The sequence below is a fragment of the Capsicum annuum genome, chromosome 5 (genome assembly GCF_002878395.1).
Source record: "Capsicum annuum cultivar UCD-10X-F1 chromosome 5, UCD10Xv1.1, whole genome shotgun sequence".
Classification (NCBI taxonomy): Eukaryota; Viridiplantae; Streptophyta; class Magnoliopsida; order Solanales; family Solanaceae; genus Capsicum; species Capsicum annuum.
Window position 1 is genome coordinate 94565214 of NC_061115.1, and position 24876 is coordinate 94590089.

The 24876-nt window shown below is 36.4% G+C and overlaps 1 protein-coding gene across 1 annotated transcript; it reads right to left on the minus strand.

Annotated features, from left to right (window-relative positions):
• Nucleotides 1–3160: 3160 nt before the first annotated feature.
• Nucleotides 3161–4107, minus strand: LOC124898522. Its single transcript, XM_047412160.1, has 2 exons — nt 3952–4107; nt 3161–3865 (listed from the first exon to the last, which is right to left on the minus strand). Exons 1-2 carry the CDS (start codon nt 4105–4107, stop codon nt 3161–3163), a joined length of 861 nt encoding a protein of 286 aa, XP_047268116.1.
• Between the last annotated feature and the right edge of the window lie 20769 nt (nt 4108–24876).

The following is a 24876-nucleotide window of genomic DNA, read 5'->3' on the forward strand; positions in this document are numbered from 1 at the left end:
TTTCCATGTTCATAAAGAAGGCCTACGATCATTTCTCAACCATGCATGATCAAGATTAGCTTTGAGAGACTAACTAGGTAAGTTCTAGATGATACAAGTAAACATGAGAATTAAATGACTAAGCTCACTGCACATGACATGTAAACTTTTCAAGGAGGCTCAATAGCATTTCCTACTTGGAGACCAAAGGAGCTATTTATACCAACTGAAGACTTTGGAGTCACAAAAAGAGGTAAAGTATTGTTACAAGATCATTCATGTTCATGCCCTAGATTTTCACCAAAAATTTTGGACGGAGGGGATGCTTGCTTTGCATTTCCCCATGAAAGAATAGCTATCGTTAGCACCAAATCAAGCCATTATCTCATATTTGGCTCTCAAAACAGCAAACCATATGACTGTTCAGACTTCACCATAAGAATAAGGGCAACCCCTACTCTATAATGCCACGGGTACTCAAACTTTCCCTGCATCTATAGTTCAAAATCCCCAAAACACTATGATTTTTCCTTAAGAATGTTGTTACTCAATGTATCATAGGGAAAGACTCGTTCAACATTACTAACAAGAGAAATAACAATTTAAGAATGGAAACAAATCTTAAAATGAAAGACAAGGACTAATCCATCGAATATAGGTACAATTGGGGTGCCCAAATTACAAAACAAATAAAAATGACCTCATCCAAATAAACATAAAAACATCCAAATCATACAGACCAAAGAATTAAAATATTAGATGAATACAAAGATGAGCACCCCCAACTAAAAGTTGTAGTATCCTTACTACATAATCATGAAAGCATAGAAGAGTAAAAGGGCTTCCTATAACCGCATCAGGAACTGTCATCATTTTCTATCTCAGCATCATCCTCAGTATCATCATCATTGAACCACCTGCTGGGGACCTCATCATCAGAATTTTCCATAGAAAAAGGGAGTTTCTCTTTGGGTTTCAGGACTTTTCATAGGCCCTTCACCCCTTTTATATACGGGTGAAGAATTTGTCTCCCCTCTTCTTTCTTCTCGACATATTATCACAAGAATCCCAAATATCCCTATGTGGTCGTACTAAGGATGAGTAGACTTTCTTAAGTATAGAAATATTGTCCCCTGCTCCTTCTGGTCTGCAAAAAACCTCTCATAGTCAATCTATACAACATAAGAGTGGCGAGCGGTAGAAGGCTCTCCTAGGCCTGTGGGCAACCAAGACACAAGCTCCCAGATTGCTCTTATCTCACTCGAGATCTCATCAAATGTCCCTGCAGTGGATGGATATCAAGAGTCTATATCATCATATATAAACTTACCCAAGTCGACATTCCTCTTTTTGCTCTTTCCAGGTGTGCCCTCACCTCGAATCTTAAGAGGGTAAATGGGGTTCTTCGGGCATACCCAAGTGTCCCTGGGGTACTGCTAAACCCCGGGTCTCCTACACAACTCTGTGATTAAGGAAGGAAACATGAGTTGGGAGCTGCCTCTATTCTTGAAATACCTCATGTCTGATAGCACAATCTGCCCAACATTCAAAGATATTTTGTCTAAGATGCACGCAACTATCTGAGCTCGCATATCTAGTATATAGTTCATTTTAGTGCATGGGGAAACCTGGCTACAAATGATAGCTAACCAGATCCGAGCCTCAGTTGTGAAATCATAAAATGGTATCCCTATCTTTGTAGCAACCCACGGGACCACTTTTCAAGGACACAACTTCTCAACTAGCCAGCTCCTTGGCTTACGACTCTTTGCCTCAAACTGTGTCGTGTCAACATTCGATAACCCATATATTTCATTGATCTACTTAACCCCAAAGTGGACTTTTCCCCCCTAAATTCTTATAACTGGGTTTGAGAAAGATACTATGCTGAGGTTGGCGTAGAACTCCCTAACCCAATATTTATTAGGCCAGCATGGATCCGAGGCAAAACATCTCTACCCAGTGGCCACCAATCTATTATAACAGGCCAAGAGCTTCTCCAACACCTTGTCTAGACATATGCGTCATTTTGGGAGTAACTTCGTCTTAGGCAGGTCTCCATAGTATAGAGTTTGGAACTCAGGAGCCATAAAGCAAGCTTGATCATAGTCTGCCATTGTTCTCCTTGATGACATAAAATTAACACAAAGCATTAACAAACACTATAATAGTGTGAAAACTATGCTATGTGACTTTGTTAAGATTGAGAGATAGTTCCTTGATCAAATTTGGGATGAAAATTAAAATTTAAGATTTTGGTCCTAGATGATATACAACCCATAGATGCCGCAATCATGGGCCTTAGGGATGGTATCACACTACATTGATTGTGGGTTACCCGATGGCGGTACCTAAGGCTGTTGGACTAATATGTTCACAACCAAAACATCAATTTTCTATAATGATTTATGTTCATAACCAATAAATAACACTAAGGAAAAGTAACACAATTCCTAAACACTCAATGATGCCCTTAAAACATGGAAAAACTATCAAGGAATTCATTCGGTCATTTTACCAAACACTTGGTGTGCATATGCTATCACTACTAATTTTAGACATTTTTGGGTACTCAAGACTTCCTCAATAATGTACACACCAATAACAATAGATAACACATAAAATAAGCTTAATTAGACTCAAATTTAGGCATATAAACCATTGTTTTAGGCCATTACCGTATAAATGTATTCTAGGCCCACAAATACACATACAAGAGAAGAATGAGAAAGCATACCAAAAAAAGGATGCAGAGGTGATGCTATGAACTTTTAGATTCTCTTAACACAAGTAGAAGTGAGTAAAATTAGGAATAGTTTGACGGTAAATGTAGTGGGGATTTTGCGCGACTGTTTATGTTTTAAAATAGTCTTGAACATGATCATAGTCAAAGGATTGATATCATGGTGACATGACTATCGCAATCATGATTGCATGGCCGCAATTGCGGTAACTGAGACTTGATTTTAGTTGTTCAACTTCCCAATCTATTCCACAGTACTTTCCATAACTCAATTTCTTAAACACACCTTATAGCGCCGTAATTTTATGGATTAATCTAAAAAAATAAAAACTACTCTAACACTCAAAATATAAAGAATATGGGCCACTTTCATGACATCGATGGGTTGCCTCCAATCCAACACCTAATTTAGCATTGCAACACGACGTCCTTTAATCTTCAAGCTGGGTATTTGAGCTGGGATGACCCAACCTCCTCTCCTTTATCAACAATATCAATAACCAAGACTACTTGTAACACACTTGGTTTCTTCTCGGCTTTGTATACCCAGAACAAGACTCCATCACTATACACCAAAAATGTTCTTTCTCCATGCTCCATATCCACTAGTGCCCTTTCAATTGCCAAGAAAGGTCTCCCATGGATTATGGGTATATCGTGGTCGATTTCATAATCAAGCACAACAAAGTCCACCAGGAGAATGAATTTATCAAATTTTACCAATACATTATATAACACTCCAATCGATTTCTTGATCGAGCGATCTACCATCAATAATATCATGGTGGTGGGTATAGATGCACCTAACCCAAGGCTTTGGTACACCGCATATGGCATCAAATTTATGCTAGTGCAAAGATCACATAATGCCTTGTCAAATTTATGGGTCCCAATGGTACAAGGGGGAAAAGCACTAGGATCTTTCTTTTTCTCTGCCATGGAATTTGACATAATTGTACAACATGAATGGGTCACTTCAATTGTCTCAGCATATATAAGCCTCTTCTTCGACATCAAGATCTTCATTGATTTAGCATAACCCGAAATCTCTTGAAGAGCCTCTAATAGTGGAATATTGATTGAGAAGTTGCTAAGATTTGCAAGAAACTTTTTGATCTTGGCATTGCCATCTTTCTTTTCAACCTTTGTGGAAAGGGTGGAGGAATTTTCATTGGTGGCAATGGAATGCTTTGAGGTTCATTCCCTATTTTCTTATCACCACTAATCACTTTAGGAGTTTCCTTCTCATCACCTTTCTCTTCAATGATCATTGGCAACTTATCACCCTTTTTAAGAGACTTTAAAGCACCAATACCTGGTGATTCAGACTGCTTCCTCTCTATATTTATTTGATCATCGAGATTCTTTTCCTTAACTTCAATCATACGCTCACCAAGATTTCTACCACTTCTAGTAATAATTACCAAGACATGGCCTTCATTTTTAGGATTCACCACCGTGTCACTAGGCAGGTCCCCTTTTAGCCTAGCATTGAGTTGAGTAGAAATTCACCCCACTTATGTCTCCAATTACTTGAAGGAAGACGAATGTGAAAAAATAGTTTGGTTAAGTTGACAAAATTCACTCTTCATCTCCCTTACCATTTTGTCGGTATCTTCAACCCACATCAGAATTCAAGAAAGCACATCAACGATTTTGAATTTATTGGGACCACCAAGCTTGGTTCTTTGTCCTTGAAATGATCATGAGGGGGAACAATATATCATAACCTCTTTCCTTATAATTCTAATAATGATATCTATCCCTTTCTCTATCACACCAATAACGTCTCGATCTAGATTATTCCAACCTTGTTTCCCTCCTTATCTTTAATAGGTGGGGTGTGACCATACATAATTTATCAACATCCTTATTCTTTATCGAGTGCCTTAGTTTCATCCTTATCATAACCTTTTGCACCTTGAGTGGCCACGACATTGATAGATTTTGTAGGTGCACCCATTACATTTTTAGTGAGGAGCTGCAATTGGGTCATCACCTTAGACATATTTTCATCCCTTTCTTTGTCCTTCTTTCTTTTCTCTTTGTTGACATAAGATGTGGTGGGGGACCCTTTGTCTACTTTGGAATCCCAAGTATGCAATCCTTAATTTTGTTTAGTGACTTTCTCAAGTATATTTATCGCAATAGCATATGACAACTTCACAAGAGAACCACCTAATGCATTGTACACCACCATTTTATTGAGTAGGTCCAATGGCCTATAAAATATTTAGAGGAGCAACTTATTCGGCACTTTATGTTTTTCTGGAATTGCATGATCTTGTCATTGAACTTTTTCCATACCTTATGTAAGGGCTCACAACTAAGCTGACAGAAATTTGTGACCTTATCCCTTAGTTGAAAAATTCTATATAGAGGAAAATATCTATCCAAAAAGGCCTCCGTATGTTCTACTCGTGAAGTAATAGACCTAACGAGTAAAGATATCAACAACAAAATTGCTCCACTCACTAGAGAAAATTGGAAAAGCCTTAACCGAATGGACTCTTGAGAGATATGTACAATATCAAATAGGGCACACACCTTAATGAAGTTTTTCAAGTGCGAGTTGACTTCTTCGTGTGCTGGACCCACGAATAGACCTTTAATTTGTAACATGTGAATCATGACACACATGACATAGAACACCCCATTTACCTCGACCAGAGGGATGGAAAGTGTACTTGTACGCCGCGCATCATAAAGATGATCCTTATCCTTGAGGTGTCCATCAAATGAGCCTTCATTGCTCCTATTGTGGCTCATAGTGTCGTGATTACTATGAAAATCACCTACAAAAATAAAAACAATAAATAAGGTAAATAAAAGCACTACGAGTAACCCATGTTCACTAACAACATGGCAAAAGAGAAAACTAAGCTTCACTCCTCGGCAATGACATTATTTTTAAAAATACTCAACTTGCACCATTATTTTTAAACCCAGCAAGAGTCAGGGTCTTATCGACAAGGAGTGAAAGCTAGTTTTCAACACCTTTCGAGTATTTAGAGTTAACTCGGAGTTAACCCATAATGCATAACTAAAACTAAATATTAAAGTAAAGTTTGGGGGATTTGGTGTAAATCTTTATTATGAAAAACCACACACTAAGAATAATAAGGGATTTAACAAGTGATTAGTAAATAAAATTAATAGAAATCTTAGGGTTATGCTACTGTAGGGGTTTTAAATATGGGTTTGGGTAGGCTGGGTCTATGGCATTAGTGTTAGTCTTTTAAAAAAAAACACTAAATTTCACTCATTGATTCTTTTGGATACCTAATGAGCATAACAAATTCATCAACTCAATACCTCATACTTGTATTATTATTTCTAAGATAATGCTTATGAACGTAGCACACCAACATAACATCCCCATTTCAAAGAAAATGCCATGAGAGAAGCTAAATCAAAGTGTAGTCTACTATTACTCATCACCCATATCCCTCATTTAAGATGATATGGGATCCAAGTTAATTGGAGTTTTCACCCACAATTCTCAAGTCAAACCTAGAGTAATAACAAAACCTAACCTTCTTAACTAGTGATTTGGACTAACAATTAACACCCACAAAAAATTAACCACCTAATTTCACATAACCCAAGATAAGAATTTAGCTACTCATGATTGGAGAAAAGAAATATACCCATGTTGACATTCAATGTATCCATTGAAAATAAAGCAAGAAAATTCAAACTTCAATTTCAAATTAAAACTAAAATCTCTTGAGAATTTACTGCAATTGTTCTTTTCCAAAATTGGAATATTTTTCTCTACTCAAAACTTGAAAATTAGTTTCAAGATATCCAAATCATGCAAGGCTTTTTGCTTTTGAGATTTGGGATTTTTCTCCATCAATTTATGATTCCGACCCTAGAGAATTTTTTCTCCAATTCGATCACACTTGGTTGACAGTTTTCACGACCCATGCGATCCTGGTGATCCCCTTGTGATCGCTTAGACTTGATTTAGTATCAGATCACAATCACGACCCTCAGGCCATGATCGCGGTACCTGAGGATTGATCCCCGGTCCTAATTTTTTTAGCTTGTGCAAGCACTTTGGTCTTTTGCTATCCTTTTCAACTCAACTCAGCTTCACTCCTTTTTATCCTATTACCCTCTAACATACAAAACATGTGATTTAATTCACTTCAATAAAGAATTTGCCTCATACATATTGTCATTTCATCATAGTGTGCACAAATTTGGATATAAATGAGGGGTAAATTTGCAACTCATCAGAAATCTCAACAAGATCTTTTTTTATTTATTACACACACTTCTAATGTTTTTGATTCAACATAAACCATCTTAATATTCTTCTTTACTTAGTAAACCTTCCTACAGTAGCCAGCCTCAACTTAGGCAATTTGCCTAAGTTGTGGTGCACGATGTCCTAAGAAGGATCAGGGCCAAAGTTGTGATTTAACAATAGAGACTCTCTTCATACCCTTTTTCACTCATAAAACTTTTCTATAATAGCCGCACTTAACATAGGAAATTTTCCTTGGTTGGGGTACAAAATATCCAAGGAGGGACTAGGGACAAAATAGTGGTTCAATAATAGATAAAGAAAGTTTAGCGGTTATTGAATAAAAAGGGATATTAGCTCAAACATGGATCAAGGAAATTTATACACATTATTTGGTTGGGTTTTTAAGGATAAATGGGCTCAATTAAAATAAGGTTCGTGATACTATCATATACAACCAACTATCACCTAACAAAATAGAGTGGGCAAGTTCTAGTTGCATACATAAAATAAGAATTTACACAAGTCCTTCACACTTATATCGCATTAAAATGATACTCATTCTACTTATTACCAAATTCGTGCCACTTATTTAGATATTCCTAATACCAAGTGCAAATCCACAATATTTAATTATCAAACACAACTAAATGCATGATGTCCAAATTACACATCCTAAAAAGTATAACACAGTCTCTTGTCAAATATAGAACCCAATAAGGTTTGGTTCGATCCCATAAGGAATAGGACAAAATCTATCACAAGCTTGCTATTGCAGTTGGAAAGTAAAGAAAATAAATGATATTTTTTATAAGAATAGTAGTAATAAGAACAATGCTGGAAAATAGGGTCGTTATCAATATAAGATGGTCACTAGGATTGTGTTCCCCTGACTACTAAACCCCACGGGCTTATAGTGCTCGTCAAACTTTCTAGGTGCCTTGCATGCAGAATCTAACAAGTTATATACCACCTAACCATCTCTTGAATTTAATTTAGGTGAATTTTATTCATTTTATCTTGATTTTAGAGTGTCACATTACTAACCCTTATTCTGAATTAACTATCTCCTCTAAGTGTAAGTAAATTAGATCAAGGTTGGTAGCTTCAAATTACTATTGTAATCTTATTTTCCCAATCTCTACGTCTCTATCAAGTTAGTATTGAATATATGTGAGTTCCTAATGTTTGAAACTATTAAGAAAGCAATCAAACTGAAGAAAACCACAATACATGCACAAACACCATTTTAGAATGACTTTGCACTTTCTCTATTTTGTTAATCTATCAGGGTGTTCACAACCCTGGTTTTGGGGTTTGGTTGCTCATAATTGCAAGAACAAACATAGAATTCATAATTTAATGCACGAATGATCTCACAATTAATAAGAATGAAAACCATAATCTCAAATTTATATCAAACCCTAAAAACTAAGAACAAGAATTTTAAGATCAATGTGTATCTTATAACTCAAAACAATGTAATAAGTGTATAAAGTGTGTAAAAAATAATAAAACATAAAAGGTGTATTTATAGTTACATCATAGTTTTCCTAAACAAAACAGGCTAATAAAGGTTGGTAGTGACAATGCCTCAGATAATGAGTCATATGACTGACAACGACTCATTGTCAACTCCACTTCTATGCTCCATGTGGCTGGTGATGACTCATCGGGTCACTAGATGAGTCATTGCCTTACTCGTAGCGTTCCCAACTAAATATTTAGTCTTTAGAACTTTTCCTCCATATGCCTAGGATGAGTATCACTATGAGTCATAGCCTGACACTATGACTCATCACATTCCACTGCTATCCAAATACACCCTTTAGAACTTTTTTTCCTTTTTGCTTAAAACGCCTCTCAGTATGACTCATAGTTTGACCCTATGAGTCGTAGTTAGTGTGTTTTTTATTATCTCTTTTGAACCTTCACTAGTCTGATGACGACTTAGATTACAAGTCATAATGTCACCCAATGATTTGTTGTTCAGGATAAAGACTTCTATTTGGCCCCTTTTTCTTCCTTGTCCTATTATACTCACTTCCGATTCTATTTTCTTGCAAAATTGAACAAAGCACATCATCTCTATATAAAAATGCCAAAGTACTTGCATAATTTCCTAGTTTTAAGCATCGAAAGTGCCATGAAACCATGGAATGTTGATACCCTCAACTTAGAACATTTGCATATCCTCAGGCAACTAACACATAATAGAACTATAGAAAAAAACAAGATGCTTAACTCAAAGAAACCTAAGGCACCTACGATAGTTAACTCATTTTAGCTCATATTTCTTGCCCCCTCCTATGTCTAAATCTCTAAACGACTATGTGGATTCATTTAGCATAATAGTATGACACAAAGGAATTAATTAATGGCATTAAATTTCAACAAAAAACCCAACGTATAAGCAGTTTACACTACTCAGATGATTAGTACTAAATAATATAGCCATTGTTCCCTCACACCAAATAAGTCCCAACTCTCACAATATAATAATGGTTGTTTATGTGGGAACAATATAAATACACTCATAATCTTAAAAGAATTTCTAACAATATGCATAAAATACCATAGGCTTACCCTTAGTTTCTATACCTTAGTTTTTTGGACAGTTGGACTAGGATCAATATAGGTTTTTTTCTAGGCTTTTAATGTAGGTTTGGGGGGTAGGTATGGTACATTTGGGATATAGTGACTCACCCTCCTTGATACTATACTTACCTTTTTAGTTTCCACTACTCAACCATACTTTTTTTATTTTTCCCTTTTTACCTTATTGCTAATTCGAATTGGGTGTGGTTTTCTTCTTGCTTTGCATTTATTCACTTCTCTTATTTTACTTAAATTTTTCATTTTTTCTTTTCTTTTCACACTTTTTTGCAACACCCAACCTTATTTTTTTTAAACTTTATTCAACACCTTTCTTCATACACAATTTCAACTCTGCACGCCTATGATAACCACCCTTAACTTAGGTGAATTGTTTGAGTTGAGGTGCCAAGTGTCCAAGGAGGTACAATGTCTAAAATAGATTCATTATAATCAAATGAGAAGGTAAAAATGTAAAAACAAGAAAATAGGTCAATTTAGGCACAAATTAGGGATCAAAGGGTACTTATTGTTATTTGGTCAGTCTTTCAGGCTAATGGTGGACTTATTCAAACATGACCTATGATCATTTACTAACCAAATATCCTTCAACCTAGGAAAGACTAATCATTCAAGTTCTAAATTAAATACATAAAGCAAACTAGGTAAATGTCTCATGCGCACATAGTAGTAGGTTATATTATTAACTACTACCTATCCATTTCATGCAATGGTAAGATTTTATTATATTATCCCTAATACTAACGCCATAACAAGATTCAAATAAAGATCACACATATACTTACACACACAGTTAACAAAATTTTTTTGAGGGGTATCATTTTTTCTCCAAATACTTAAAAGACAAAAAAATATGTTAGCTGCCCTTAGCTTCCTTATGTTTCTTCTAATTAAACATAAAAAACACATAACACATATAAAAACACAAATAATACCTAAACATGATAGTTCTAATGAAGATACTATAGCCAACAAGAAAAGAAACATGACAGGAAAAACCCTTTGTTGTGGTACACCCCCATCCCCAACTAAAGATGATTCACTATCCCTTGTGCAAAACTAAAATATCAAAACTAGGGAGTGAAGGCATGCCTGGGTGCCTTAAATGTAAAATCATGAAGTCTCAACAGCGGATGCCTTATTCTAGCGTCATTCTCAGTAATAGTGGCCCTAGTGGTGGCTGAGACACTTAAATCAATATCGACATCGACAGTGGATGATGCACTCAATGGTAGCGGGATCTTGGGAGGCCAAACTATGCTCTTACTCATATCTCATGCAGTTGCAGTCATTATATCTTCCATTTGGGAGATACTTACTCCCGCTACTATCTTATGAACCTCGATCAAGTGGTCCTATAATACCTGCTAACAAGCTTCCCAAGTTTCCTGCATCTTACTCTCTCCCATCTCTTTTGTTTTCTTACTTGATCATTCACCTCCTTTTTCTTTAGCTTCATTCTTTTTACCTTTTATGCCCCAAATATCTGGCATATCCTAAATTGGTATCTCCTTAATAATTGGAAAAGATGGGAATTTCCTTATGGCTATTTTCTCCATGGTATCCCATAAAATAACCAACTCTTCATGAATGTTTGCCAGATCTAGGGCCTGAACTCTCGTAAACATTTGATTAATATGCCGCTCAAAACAGTAAAATTATTTTTGTATTCTCTGTATCTTACTCTAAATTTCTTTCTTTACCTAAGGTTGTACCTCATCTTTGATATTTTTCACCTTTCATTCGAGGGTTCCTAGATGTTTTAGCACATCAGTCAAAAATTCCTATAAGACCAAAAAATAGCAACCTAAAAGTGGATGACCAAGAGGACCGAGGATTACATGACTGTGGGGCCTTAGTATTAATAGACCATGGCATATAAGTAAAATCTAGAGACTTAGATTGTATAGCCGCAACTGAGGTGTCTTCAAGATTGGCAAAACCCAGAGTATCAATGTCCTCGTGTATGTAGGATTGAAAAGTTGCCTATAAAAGTGATGCGTACACCTTAGCATTAGAAATAGGGTTGGCTTGATCTCAAATTAAAACCAAGTAGGTGGTTTGGTGGACCATAAAAAATGATCAACATTCGAGAGCACATGAGCTCGCTCATCCCAACATATTTGTGTTAGTACGAATGGGATAGATAGGTTGGTGTCTTTACTAACTTCTCTATCATTAATATCCTACACAATAATCTGGGATATGTTGATCTGAAAGCACTCCATGATTCTAACCATCAAAGTATCCCTATCGGGGTTCAAAATGTTATCTCCCATAGTTGGGATAAACCAATGCCTAACTAGTGTCCACAAGGCCTTTGCAACAAAACTTAAAATATCCAGGTGATCTATGTAGATAGGCATACTAACCAAGGCGCATCCTCCTTCATAGTAGCAATGATACAAGAAATCAACTTCAAGTACATGTATTTATCTTTTGTCCCAATCTTCCTAGTTTTACTTTTTACATTTTTGCATTTTGATGATCAATAATGAAAGTGTCAATGGAAAGCTCAAATTTTGTTCCATGTAAAAATTGGTAAATAGTCTATGTATAAATATTCACCCGAACACCCCAAATCATAAGAGAATGTAATGGATCACCTCTCTTTCATGATAATCCTTGTGGATACATTTGACTCAAATCTATTTGGTATGGAGGCATAGAATTTCCGAACAAGGGAATAACTATATATACTTGAGTCTCTTATCATTCACTAAAATGGTACTCCTTAAATTAGGCCTCAAACTCAGGCATTTCATACATTCCACCCATCAAAAACTTCGGTTTAAGATAGAACCACCTCTTTGGTTTCCCTGTGTTTGAGATAATGGAACAGTCTCACTCAAATAGCACCTACATCCCTGAAACCCCCACCAATTTAAAATAAGTATGAGGGCTGGATCAAGTTTTAATAGGGGTGGGCCTGTGGTAGAGGATAAATCTCTACAAGTGAACTATCGTGCAATTCTCCATTCTCACTACCCTCAGGATCCTTAGAACCTAACTCAGAACTTCACATCCTAATTCGTGATGAGCGGTGATTTTAGCACTCATTTGTACTAATCATTCGTGTACATTACCCTATTTTGAATGAATAAAACTAGATATAATTGTAATTAAATGTACCAATATCTACTCTATGCAGGCATAGATTTAATGAAATCAAAAGATGTGGAATAGAGCTTAAAATGATTAAAAGGAAGCAAAAAAATATAGTTGAAGACTTGGAGAAAAAAGGCCTCAAATACCACAGTCGTGGTATGCTGACCAAGATCATGATAGTCATGAAAAATTTAATAAATTGTGACCGCATAGCTGTGATCGCTGTCAAACCAGCGGGATCGCAGTAGTCAAGCAAAAGTCAGTAAATTGCACCCGCATAGCTATGATCACGGTCAAACCAACGCGATCATGGTTCAGCCAGATTATGCCCTGGGGAAGATTTGTAAAACTACAGATATGAATTCCAAACCATATATTGGAAAAAACCCTTTCTGACTGGAACATAGCACACCTCATAAGATATTTTGAATTGAAAGCTTGAAACCCTAATTGGGCTAGTGTATAACTAATTTTGGAGGCTTGATTTCTTAGTGTTTTTATGAAGAATGAATGATTTGGATAATCTTTAAGGTATATATCTTTTTACATTCTTTATGAGTATCTAAATAATTTAGTCTTGGGATTATGTTAAACTAGAGGGTAAATTGTGTATGGGTATTATTGTGTTTGTATGATTGTTAGTTGTTGAGTAATGGTATCACCATTGCTTGAGCTTATGAGTTAGAATTTGATGTGTGAAAGCCCCAAATCTCCAAATGGGTTTGATGGGTGAAAACTCCAAACTCTCAAAACTCTTTATCATCCTTGAAAAAGGAATGAAGGTGAATATAAGGTAACTCATAATATCCTTGAAAGAGGATTATAGGGGACACGACATTGGTGGAAAATTAATCCTATGGTTTACTTCTTTTTTCAATCTTAGAAATAAGTGCATTAGGAGTGTAAATCATGTCAAGAGCATCATCCTAGAAATAGGGATGCTTGATTGGGGTTTTGGGTGATTACAAATTTCACACTTGTTAGGTGCTCGAAAGAGCCAATGGGTGAAATCATTATGGTTTTATCGAAAGATTAACAACAACGACCTTTGGCCTAGACTATCCTTTAGTTAATAACAAATCTTTATGATAAACCATCATTAACCCACATATTTTTACCTTTAAGTAGACATAATCCTAAGATTTCCCTTAACATTGTTACTTAAAACAAAAGTGTCATATCTTGATCATTTGCTAAAGATTGTACAAAAATTTTCCAAACAATTCCCCCCATTTTATTTTATATTTTGTTTTTGTTAGCATTCTAGGTAACCTCGTAGTAATTTGAACACCCATAGGGTTTAAAGTCTATAATTCACTCCTTGAGATTCGACCCTAATTCAAATTGGGTTACTTGTCAGGGACTGCCTCACCTTTAAATTTTGGGAGTGATTTGAATGTTATCAATTCGCTACTAGATGCAGTATTTTCTATGATTTTTGAAACATCTTTCTCTCTTTCTTTTCCCCCCTCAGGGCCTGACTCTGATTTCTCTCCCTCTTCAAAATTTATAGGGGAGTGTGGCAGTGATTGTCTTGAATTCTTCATGCAAAGCTTAGACTTATGGCCCTGAGGTAAGGTACTTCTTGGTTCCTTAATTGGATGGTCTTCAATGGAACCACAGGATTTGTCATCAGTTGGCTCATCCCTAAGCTGATGAGTGGAATAAGCTTGGTTTTTCAGGTTCCGTATGGCCATCTTAGTTGTGACATTCTTTGGTGGCATTTTACCCAAGGAAAGAACAATATTAGTTAACATAAGAAAAAATAAGGAAAACCAAGAAAAACTAAAAAAATTTAATACTGGTTGAGGACCCTACTAGTTAGGCTATGACTCATTACCAGAGTCTATGTCGTTCAGATAGTCATAAGGTATTATGTGCTGCATGGATGAGGTACTAGTGACCCTACAAGTCCACCCAGTGAGTCATTGTGTCACTCGATGGCTCATAAGGTGACTCGTCAAGTGACAAAAAAAGTCTTTTAAGTGTCATGTATGTCTAGTCACTACGAGTCAAGATATGAGTCCTCTGGTTAGACAAAAACTTGTAGGATGAGTCATAGGGTGACCAAAAAACCTTTATCCTCATCCAACTATGTTGACAGTTGTTACAAGTCATATAACGACTTTTTAGGTAAGACTATGAGTCATTATGTGGCTCATCGCGACTGTCGACTATGGAAAGTTCATAATTTGTCAGTGTTACTCATATTATAAAGGTGCTAACTCTTCCCCTTTATCCCCTTTCTTACACACACCCCTACCTTAAATCTTACCTCACTTTGTTTGTACTCCAAGTATATGTAGATACTATAATTTTTCAAGATTTTAGAAATTACGCTTAACCCTAAGTAAGTTCTAAAAAAGAATCCAAAGCACATTTACTTAGTAAAACAAGAACGAGTATGAATTAGCAAAGGGTATTATCATACTTTACTTTAAATTGATAACATGCTTGTATTATTTAAGTGACTTAGCCCTAAACTTGTTAAGAAGGAAGTTTTGTTTTCTTTAAAGAGTAGTTGCGAATCTTAAAGGGGTGATTAAAGGGATGAGAAGTGTATTATGAGTGGGAGAAATTGTTATGGGATATGGAGGGAGTTACACACATTTAAAAAAAGGAAAAGAAAATTGTGTGTGCTTTAGTTTTACCATTTATTATGCATAAATTAGATTGGGTCAACCGACTTGATCTACGACACTTATTGCTTACCACGACTCAAGCAATGACTCATAGTTGGTGGCTATGATTCATTGTCTCCCATTATTTACTATGAAGACTTACCTAGGTCCCCATTCCTTGTGACTCAAGGGGGAGAGTTGTAGTCACTGACGATGACTCATTCCAAGAGTCATAGGTACTCTAGAGACTCGTAGGGTCCCACATAAAGATTTGGGCATAAGACTAATCTGATACTTTTCCTGCATAGTTTAGCCCTGCACATTTGGACACATAGATTACCCTATAATTTAATTAAGTACAAAACATGGGTTGCCTCCCATACAAAACTTGATTTGATGGTGCGACATGATGTGGCTATGTTAGGTACTCAAAATTCACCAATAAAACCATGGGTCGCCTCCCATGCATCGCCTGATTTAATGCCACAAAACTCCCTTTGCTACTTAGACTTCGCCAAGGATAACATTCTCACATATCTTCATCTGTTCCATACAGCCCATGTAATGATTAACACGATGTCCATTCAACTTGAATGGGGCATCTCCATCTCATTGTAGCTCAATTTCACCATGTCGGAATACTCTAACCACGATTTCATGGGCACGACCACTTAGACTTCATCTCGCTAGGAAATAAGAGAAGTCTCGAATTATATAACAAGACCACATCACCGGGTTAATACCATCTTCTCAATCTTCTTATTCTTCTACAACTTTATATTTTTCTTATACAAGTCTGAACTCTCATATGCACGATGATGGAATTTATCCTGTCCAACCTCAAGTGAGCAACAACACTCCACTCAAAATTCAGCTTCTTTAATGCCCATAGTGTCTTATAATCAAGTTCAACTAGCAAGTGGCAGTGTTGGCATACACAAACTAATAAGGTAAGGCAGCTATAGGAGTTTTGTAAGTTAAATGGTAGGCCCAAAGTGCATCATATAGCTTTCTCAACCGGTCAGTCCGATTAGTATTCATAGTCTTCACCAAAATGGACTTGATCTCACAATTGGAGACCTAAACCTACCCACTCGTCTGTGGATGGTAAGGAGTTTCCACCTTATGTTTCACACTATATTTTTCAAGTAGGGCCATAAATATAAAATTATAGAAATGGGCTCCACCATCTCTAATGATAGCTCATGGAGTACCAAATTGAGAGAAAATATTCTTCTTCAAAAAGGCTATGACACTTTTATCCTTATTATTATGAAGTGCAACTACTTCCACCCACTTATATACATAGTCGACTTCTATCAAATGAATTTCATGCTATGAAACCTCAAAACTGGACCCCTGAAATCAATTCCCCATACATCAAATAGCTCAAGCTCGAGAATAGGTGTCTTGTGGAGCTCATGCTTTGGTGAGATCTTTCCTTGCTGCTGGCATTGGTTACAAGCGCAAACATAATCATGTGTATTTTTATAAATATTCACCAATAGTAACCATACTATAGGATTTTATGGGTTGAATGAGTACATGCATGGTAACTATTAATGACTACTTCAAAATTCCCTATTAATGACTCATCATACGAGTCATATGATATGGTTATGGGTCTAAGGACCGAATTCATAGCCAAAATAGTCTAGAATTGGCTAAGTTCTGCTCTGAGTATGGTCGTAAAACCAAGTTATGAGAGGTAGGGTTGAGTCGTATATTGTCTAATGTCTAATTTTTTTGGGTCCTTTCTTGGATACGACTAGACCATATGAGTCATATGTCTAGGTTACGAGTGATATCATAAGGTCATAAGATGGATAGTGTATAGGTTTCCAACTCACTATTTAGAAAATGACTCATGCCTATGAGTTATATGATGTGGTAACGAGTTGATGGATCAACTCGTAACTAAGGGCGGCCTCGCTATAATTTTTAGTTAGGGGTACTTTGCACATTTCCCCATTAAAACCCTTAAGGAATCACATACCTAAAACAATTTGGGCATTTATTCTACACTCTACAAGATAAAAAAATATCCTTTTTGCTCTTTCAAAATCCTCTCAAGCAAAATTGGCTAGGGTTTCTCCAAAGTGGCTAACTAAGGGTTCAAAAGTCAATTTCTCTCCATGAATCTTGGTAATTTAGGCATGTGACTCTTCCCTCATTGTTATCTTACTAAAATAATATGTTTAGAGCATTGGTCATAAATCATTAACGGTAGTTTTGACACCAAGGCTGAGCGATTTTAATGTATATCATTGAATATTGTTTTCTATGGTTTAAATTATGGTTATCCATGTTTTAATTATGGTTTTGCACATGTGGGTGCATGAGAGTAGTGATTAAATTGAGGCATCATGGTTGAACCCTAAATTTTATTATTTTGGCTTTGATAATGGCATACCCTCAGCTTATTTGTGAAATTGTTAATGATAATGATATTGTCATAAGTTAAATTACGTTTTTGAACTAAGGCTTTGGAATAACCATGATAATGATTGATGAAGGACTTTGTAAAGGCCTTTGTCACCATAGATTGATAAAAATTGTAACCTTGGGGTTTGATTTGTTAAATGGGTTCCCAAATATTGCATTATCTTGTTTGAATAATGGGTTCGAGTCTCAAGTGATGAAATTGGTGTTATGGCATAATGTACGCTTGCAAGTGGGGTTGCTATGAAGATACCAACGAGGTTCCTATATGTATAATGGGTTAATAAATATTGATGCATGTTAAATATTTTAAATTGGGCTTAATATCGGGGTGTATCACCAGGCCGTGAAAGTGGAGGTCTAAAGGACTAACACTAGAAATTGCGCTAGCCAGTGTGGACATCTATATGATTGGGAGGTTTAAGTCCCCCGTATTAGTTATATGAATGGTAGGTTCGAGTTCCCCATATTGTATACATTGGTTCTTAAGTCACCTTAACTATGCCGAGAGGTTTGAGTCCCCCATAAAGGAATATATAGATATGGATATTCTCTGGTTCATACGGCTACACACCCTTAGGACCTTCTATCTAGGGAGAGTTGGGCTCATATAATCATGGGTGCCTTGTTACATGATAGCTATGCTACAAATCCCAAGTTAAGGTTTTCAAAGTTCATACTAAGCCTTGCTCCCTACCCCAACATGTTGTATTATATATGTATATGTACTTTATATGATATTATGAATTGAATGTTGTATTGGTTTTTATCAGTTTTTGTGGTATTATGTTGTTACTCTATCCCTGAATTACATGTTAGTGCTCTAACCATTAACTGTCTTTAGATGTTGTATCCCCATGCGATGTAGGAACTGGCCATACTTCTATATCTCTTGCTCAATGACTTAGATTTGGGATTAGCTAGCAAGTTAGATTAAAGTTATGAGCTTCCATTCTTTGGAAGACCCCAGTTCATATTGTGGTTTTCTTTTGTTTGTTTTGACTATCTTGTGGATATTGGTTTTGGCTATTGTCGGGGGCATATCCCAACATTTTATTTACCCTCATTTTGTAGAGGCTTTGTTGGATTACTGTGGACTTGGGTGGTTTGGTTGTTTTTTTGATGATGGACGGTTGTCCGACTATCGATGGTTGGCATAAACATATCATGAATTATCATTAGTTTTATTATGTTCTATCTTTTTATATGTTCAAAATTCATCCAAGATTTGGGGATATTGTGTTGGTTCGGTTAGGTGAAGGGGGCGATCTCTGATCCATATAGGACTTAAGATACCCGTCACAGCCAGGTCCTGGTTTGGGTTGTGAAAAAGGTGGTATTAGAGCCTAAGTTCATGGTTGATTAGGTGTCCATAAAGTCATGTCAAGTAGAGTCTCTTTTATGGGTTTGTAGCATACCACACTTATAAGAGAGGGGGCTATGAGACATTTAGGAATATTTTTCTTTATTGTTATCTGAATTTCTGGATGTCGAGTCTAAGGTGTTGGATCCTTCTTATTTTAATTTGTTCATCTTTCAGATCATGTCTCCAAGAAGATCTGATGTTCGTGGAACTTCTTTGGTCCCGTCTGAGGGCAATGTGGATGGAGCTCGTCCAATTTCTGGGGTCCAAAATCGATCAACGGTCGCTGCATCTGACTGTCCCAGTAGAGTCCCACCTGTCCCCACTGATCCTACTCTTGTGGGTAACATTCATACTCATTCGCATCAAGTGTAGGTTATCAATGCAGAGTTCTATCTCTCTATCAACCTATTAACCCAGTTGGTGGTATCTAAGTCACAATAGTCAAGTTCTGTTGGTACTTGTATGGATTCTTCTGAGGCCGCTAGAGTTGGACAATTTAAGAGATTGCATCCTTTGATGTTTACTGGTACTAAGGTTGAGGGGAATCCTTAAGGTTTGATTGACGAGATAGAGAAAATCTTTCGAGTTATGCATGCTTTAGAGATGAAAGGTGTAGATTTTGATGCCTACCAACTGAAAGATGTGGTATACCACTGGAATGAAGAGTGGGAACAATTGAGAGAAAAATATTAAAAATCTTTCGAGTTATGCATGCTTTAAAGATTGAAGGTGTAGATTTTGATGCCTACCAACTGAAAGATGTGGTATACCACTGGAATGAAGAGTGGGAACAATTGAAAGACAAATATACTGGTTTTGTCAAATGGGATGATTTCTCTAGTGCGTTTCTAGGTTGCTTCTTTCCTCAAGAGTTGAGAGAGTCAAATACAGAAGAATTTATTAACTTGAAACAAGGGAGAGTGAAATTTAAGGAGTATGCCTTGAAATTTCATCAGTTGTATAGGTATGCTCCTAGGTTAGTGTCTAGCATGAGGGCAAGAATTCATAATTATGCTTCTATATTGTCCCGTGAGTTGATTCTTGAGAGTTAGGTTTCCTTGTTGAACAAGGATATTAACATCTCTAGATTAGTTATGTATATGCAATAGGTAGAAGAGGAGAAAAAGAAGCAAGATGAGATTGGTGAGAGGCAAAGTACGAAATTCTTGTATTCAGAACAGGATGAAGGCCAATAGCTGAGTGAAAAATGGTCTAAGAAGAAGAACTGGGGAAAACCTAACACATATTCGATGACTAGTTCTCCTTATCCAAAGTCGTCTGGGCACTGACGCTTTCAGTATGGTGATGCTCATAGGGAATAGGGCGCCCAATCTTAGGCCAACGGGGCCCAATCAGCACCATCGTACCCTCCTTGCAGATTTTATGGTTAGCACCATCGTGGTCAGTGCGAGAAGGGGAGGAACCAATGTTTTATGTGTGGTCAAATCAGACATATGCAGTGGTATTGTCCCTCTAGATTTGCTAAGGTTTCTATTGCTTCTTCATCAGCTCCTGCACTAAAGGGTGTCACTTCTGGCTTTGACACTGGTCGGAATAATCTTTATGCTCTCACTACTCATCAGGAGTCTGAGGTGTCTCTAGATGTTGTTACTGGTATGTTGAAACTCTTTCCTATGATGTGTACTATTTACTTAATCTAGGGTCCACTTTCTCTTATGTGACCCCATCTGTGGCTATGTATTTTGGTTTTGGTCCGGAGTGTTTTTTTGACCCTTTTTCTATTTATACCCCGATGGGTGACTTTGTGATTTCTAGAAGTGTCTATAAGGGTTGTGTGGTATGTTTGGGTGGTTGGGAGACTTTGGTGGATCTATTTGAATTAGACATAGTTGATTTCTTTGTCCTTTTGGTGATGGATTGGTCGCACTCGTGCTATGCTTCTCTAGATTGTCGGGACCGTAAGGTCATGTTTAAATTCCCTAATAAGTTAATTGTAGAATGGGATGAAAGTTCCCTAGTGCCTAAAGAAAGGTTCATATCATATCTTAGGGCCCGAAATTTAATTTCCAAGGGTTGTGTATATCATTTAATCTGGTTTAAAGATTGTAACTCGGAGGGCCCTCCCTTACCTTCTGTCCTAATGGTAAATGAGTTTCCTGAAGTCTTCCCTACTCCCGATAGGGGGATTGATTTTGGTATTGACATTGTTTCAAACACTAATCCTATCTCCATTCCCCCATAAATAATGGCTCCAGCTGAATTAAAGGAACTCAAGGAGAAGTTGAAGGATCTCTTAGGCAAGGTTTTCATCCGTCCTAGTATGTCCCTGCAGGGTGCATCTGTCTTATTCGTACGTAAGAAAGATGGTTCCCTTTGTATATGCATTAATTACCGGCAATTGAACAAGGTGATAGTAAAGAATAAGAATCCACTTCTGATAATTGATGACCTCTTTGATCAAATTTACGGTGCCAAATTCTTCTATAAGATCGATCTTCAGTTGGGGTATCATCAGTTAAAAATTAAGGAGGTAGATATCACTAAGACAACTTTCCACACCCAGTATGTTTTTTTAAGTTCTTTGTTATGTCATTTGTCTTTACTTATGCCCCTACGACATTCATGGACTTGATGAATAGGGTCTTCCATAAATTTCTAGATTCGTTCGTGATTGTCTTCATTAATGACATCTTAGTGTACTCTAAGAGTGAGAAGGATCATTCCGGTCACCTCCGCCTTATGTTGAAGACCTTGAAAGATTAGCAGTTATATGCTAAGTTCTCAAAATGTAAGTTTTGGTTATGGTGGGTCCTCAGAAGGTTGCGTTGGTTAAGAAGTGGCCTAGACCCATGACTCCAATCGATATCCGGAGCTTCCTGGGTTTAGCCAGTTATTATAGGAGGTTCATGGAAATCTTTTCTTCTATTACTGCCCCATTGACGAAGTTCACTCAGCAGAAGGTGAAGTTCTTGTTGTTTGATGCTTGCGAGGGTAGCTTTGAGAAGCTAAAATATAAATTAACTTCAACTCCTATCTTGTCTCTACAGGAAGGCACTAAGGGTTTTGTCGTCTATTGTGATGTATCTTGAGTGGGACTTGGTTCTGTACTAATGTAGAATGGCAAGGTGGGTTACTTATTGTAACGTCCCAAAGTACCCCTGGACGTCACACGATGCTCAAGACTATGAATAGCCCTAATCTAACTCATGATATCTAATCAACTGACAACACACACAAAAAGTGAACTATTATATGAATATGAACTGAAGATAAATAATTACACAACTTGATATAAATCTTTAACTTGGAAACCTTAAACAAACTCTTTAAACTTACAACATACACAGTCTGACAAGCCTCTACTGCTAACTAGAGAGCTACTGGGATAAAACCCAAATGACCCAAACATAAACAAAATTCAAGTGACTAAAGTACTTTCATCAACAAACAAGTGACTGATAAGCTGGATCCTTGGACTATGAGGACTCACCAAACATCAAGATGCAAGTGATGATGCCCGTATTCAAATTTTCTGCTGGAAATGAGAACCAGAACCTACATTATAAGACAATACATCATATAGACATATATGTGGGTCAGTACCTCTGGAATGTACTGAGTATTTGGGGGATGAATGCATAAATACAACAAGAATTGCACATAGATAAACTTTCAAATAATGCATGCTAAGCGAAAATGACTCACCTTGGACTTGAGTAAAAATAAAAACTTCAAGATCATAAAGCATGGATATTGAAGCATATGAATAAGCCTAGTGAGCCATAACACTTACAGTCTAAAATCTTTACTTTTATTATTTATTATGGGAGATTCTTCTAACCGACTTACACCATGTGAGCTACCATGGAGTCCAACATCTTATCCATATTAGGAGAGCTATTCTACCCTTGCCATTGAAATAAAAACCTAACTTAAACGATTACTATACTTCATCAATATTGGGAAAAATCTTAACCTGCGGTGGATCATAATTTCTAGGAATTTAGGATACGATCATCCGCATTCCCTTCTCGGTACTAAATACTACTCCCAGAATACATACATATTCTCATACTTAATAAATCCACCTTAAAATAGCATAAGGGTTCATAGACTAAAACACAGTTATGATTCTCTTTACTTTAAATCATAATCAAAATGAATGGGTTGTGGATTTCATGTCTTTTCTTTAGATCAAAAGATCAAGCATTCTTAAATCATGCTATAATGCATATAAATGGAACTTCAAAAGGTCTTAAGCTTTCTTGTAAACATAATTCTTCTTATTGAATCTTGAAATTCTTACATTCTTTAACAACACTTAAGACAAAATATCAGGATCAATACCCATATAGAAATATTTCATCAGAAACCAAATCAAAGTAATGAAATTCAAATTATAATAGCATTCTGAAGGTTCAAAACATGAATAGATGTAACCTTTAAGCATCTTTAGCCTTAAAATCACAAGATAATGATATTATACTTCAATATATGAGAATCTGTGGGATGAAACCTAATTTAAAACATGTAAATCCAATCTTAAAATCATGATTTTGGGGCACAAGTATGGAAGATTAAGCTTTTTAAAAAATCACACATACCTGGAATTACTTGACTTGTGAAGAGAACTTGAACTTTGAGACTTGAGAGATGACTTGGGGAGAAAAACCCTAATCTTCTTATTCTTAAAAGTAGGAGGAGAAAGGTAATGTTAATTGATTGAGGGATAGAGAAAAATAACGCCTCTTTGGGGTTATAGGTCATGGGTTCGAAGTTATAAGAGGGTAAAAGACCAAATGGCCCTTTAACTAAACTTTACAAAAATTAGTCGCTAGTCTTCACGATTCAACCATACGACTCATATGGTTAGGGTACGAGTTATAATAGTAACTTGTAAGCTTGAAGTGGAAAAGATAGCACACACTTGTCAACATACGAGTGGAAAATTATGACTCATTACTTGTCTATACGACTTGAAACAACCACTTGTATTTTGGATAGAAACTTAAGGAACCTATATTTTTGAACTCACGACTTTACTTCATACGACTCGTATGTTGTGTGTACGACCCAAGGGAATGAGTGGTATCTTGTATAGTGACTTTCAGACATGGGATATCCCTCTTGGAAACATTCTTCCTTGAATGTGATTCATCTAGGGTTGGATCGGAATCAACACCTCTACACCAAACTTATTGTAAAACTTATATCTATCACAAGGATCCAATTCCTCACAACATAAGATATGACTTAAGAATACTTACACAAACTTAAACATAAAGAGTTTTTGCTGAAAATTACTAATTACCTTCAGTGAGAAGTGAGTTGGAAGAAAATAGATGAGGATATTTAGTCATCATGTCTACTTTAACTTCCCAAGTAGCCCCTTCAACCAAATGGTTTCTCCATATCACCTTTACTAACACTTCTTATTTATTCTTTAGCCTTCAAACCTTCCTATCAAGAATATCCTTGGGAATCTTCTCATATGACTAGTTATATTTGACCCCAATACACTCGAAGGGAACTACTAAGGACGGATCTCCAATTCACTTCTTAAGCATTAAAACATGGAACACTAGGGTGAATCACAACTAAGTCTGATGGAAGGTTCAATTCATAAGAAACCTCTCCTACATGCTTCACTATCTCATACGGACCAACAAATTAGGAAAACGACCCTTTGTTTCTAAATCTCATTATTCCATTCACAGGTGACACTTTCACGAATACCCAATCCCCTATATCAAACATAAGATCTCTCCTTCTTACATCTACA

Coding starts and splice junctions, on each gene's coding strand:
- LOC124898522 (XM_047412160.1), bottom strand. CDS start 4,107: ATGATTGAAGTTAAGGAAAAGAATCTCGATGATCAAATAAATATAGAG. Junction 3,866..3,951: donor ATGAGAAGGAAACTCCTAAA/GTGATTAGTGGT, acceptor CTTTCCACAAAG/GTTGAAAAGAAAGATGGCAA.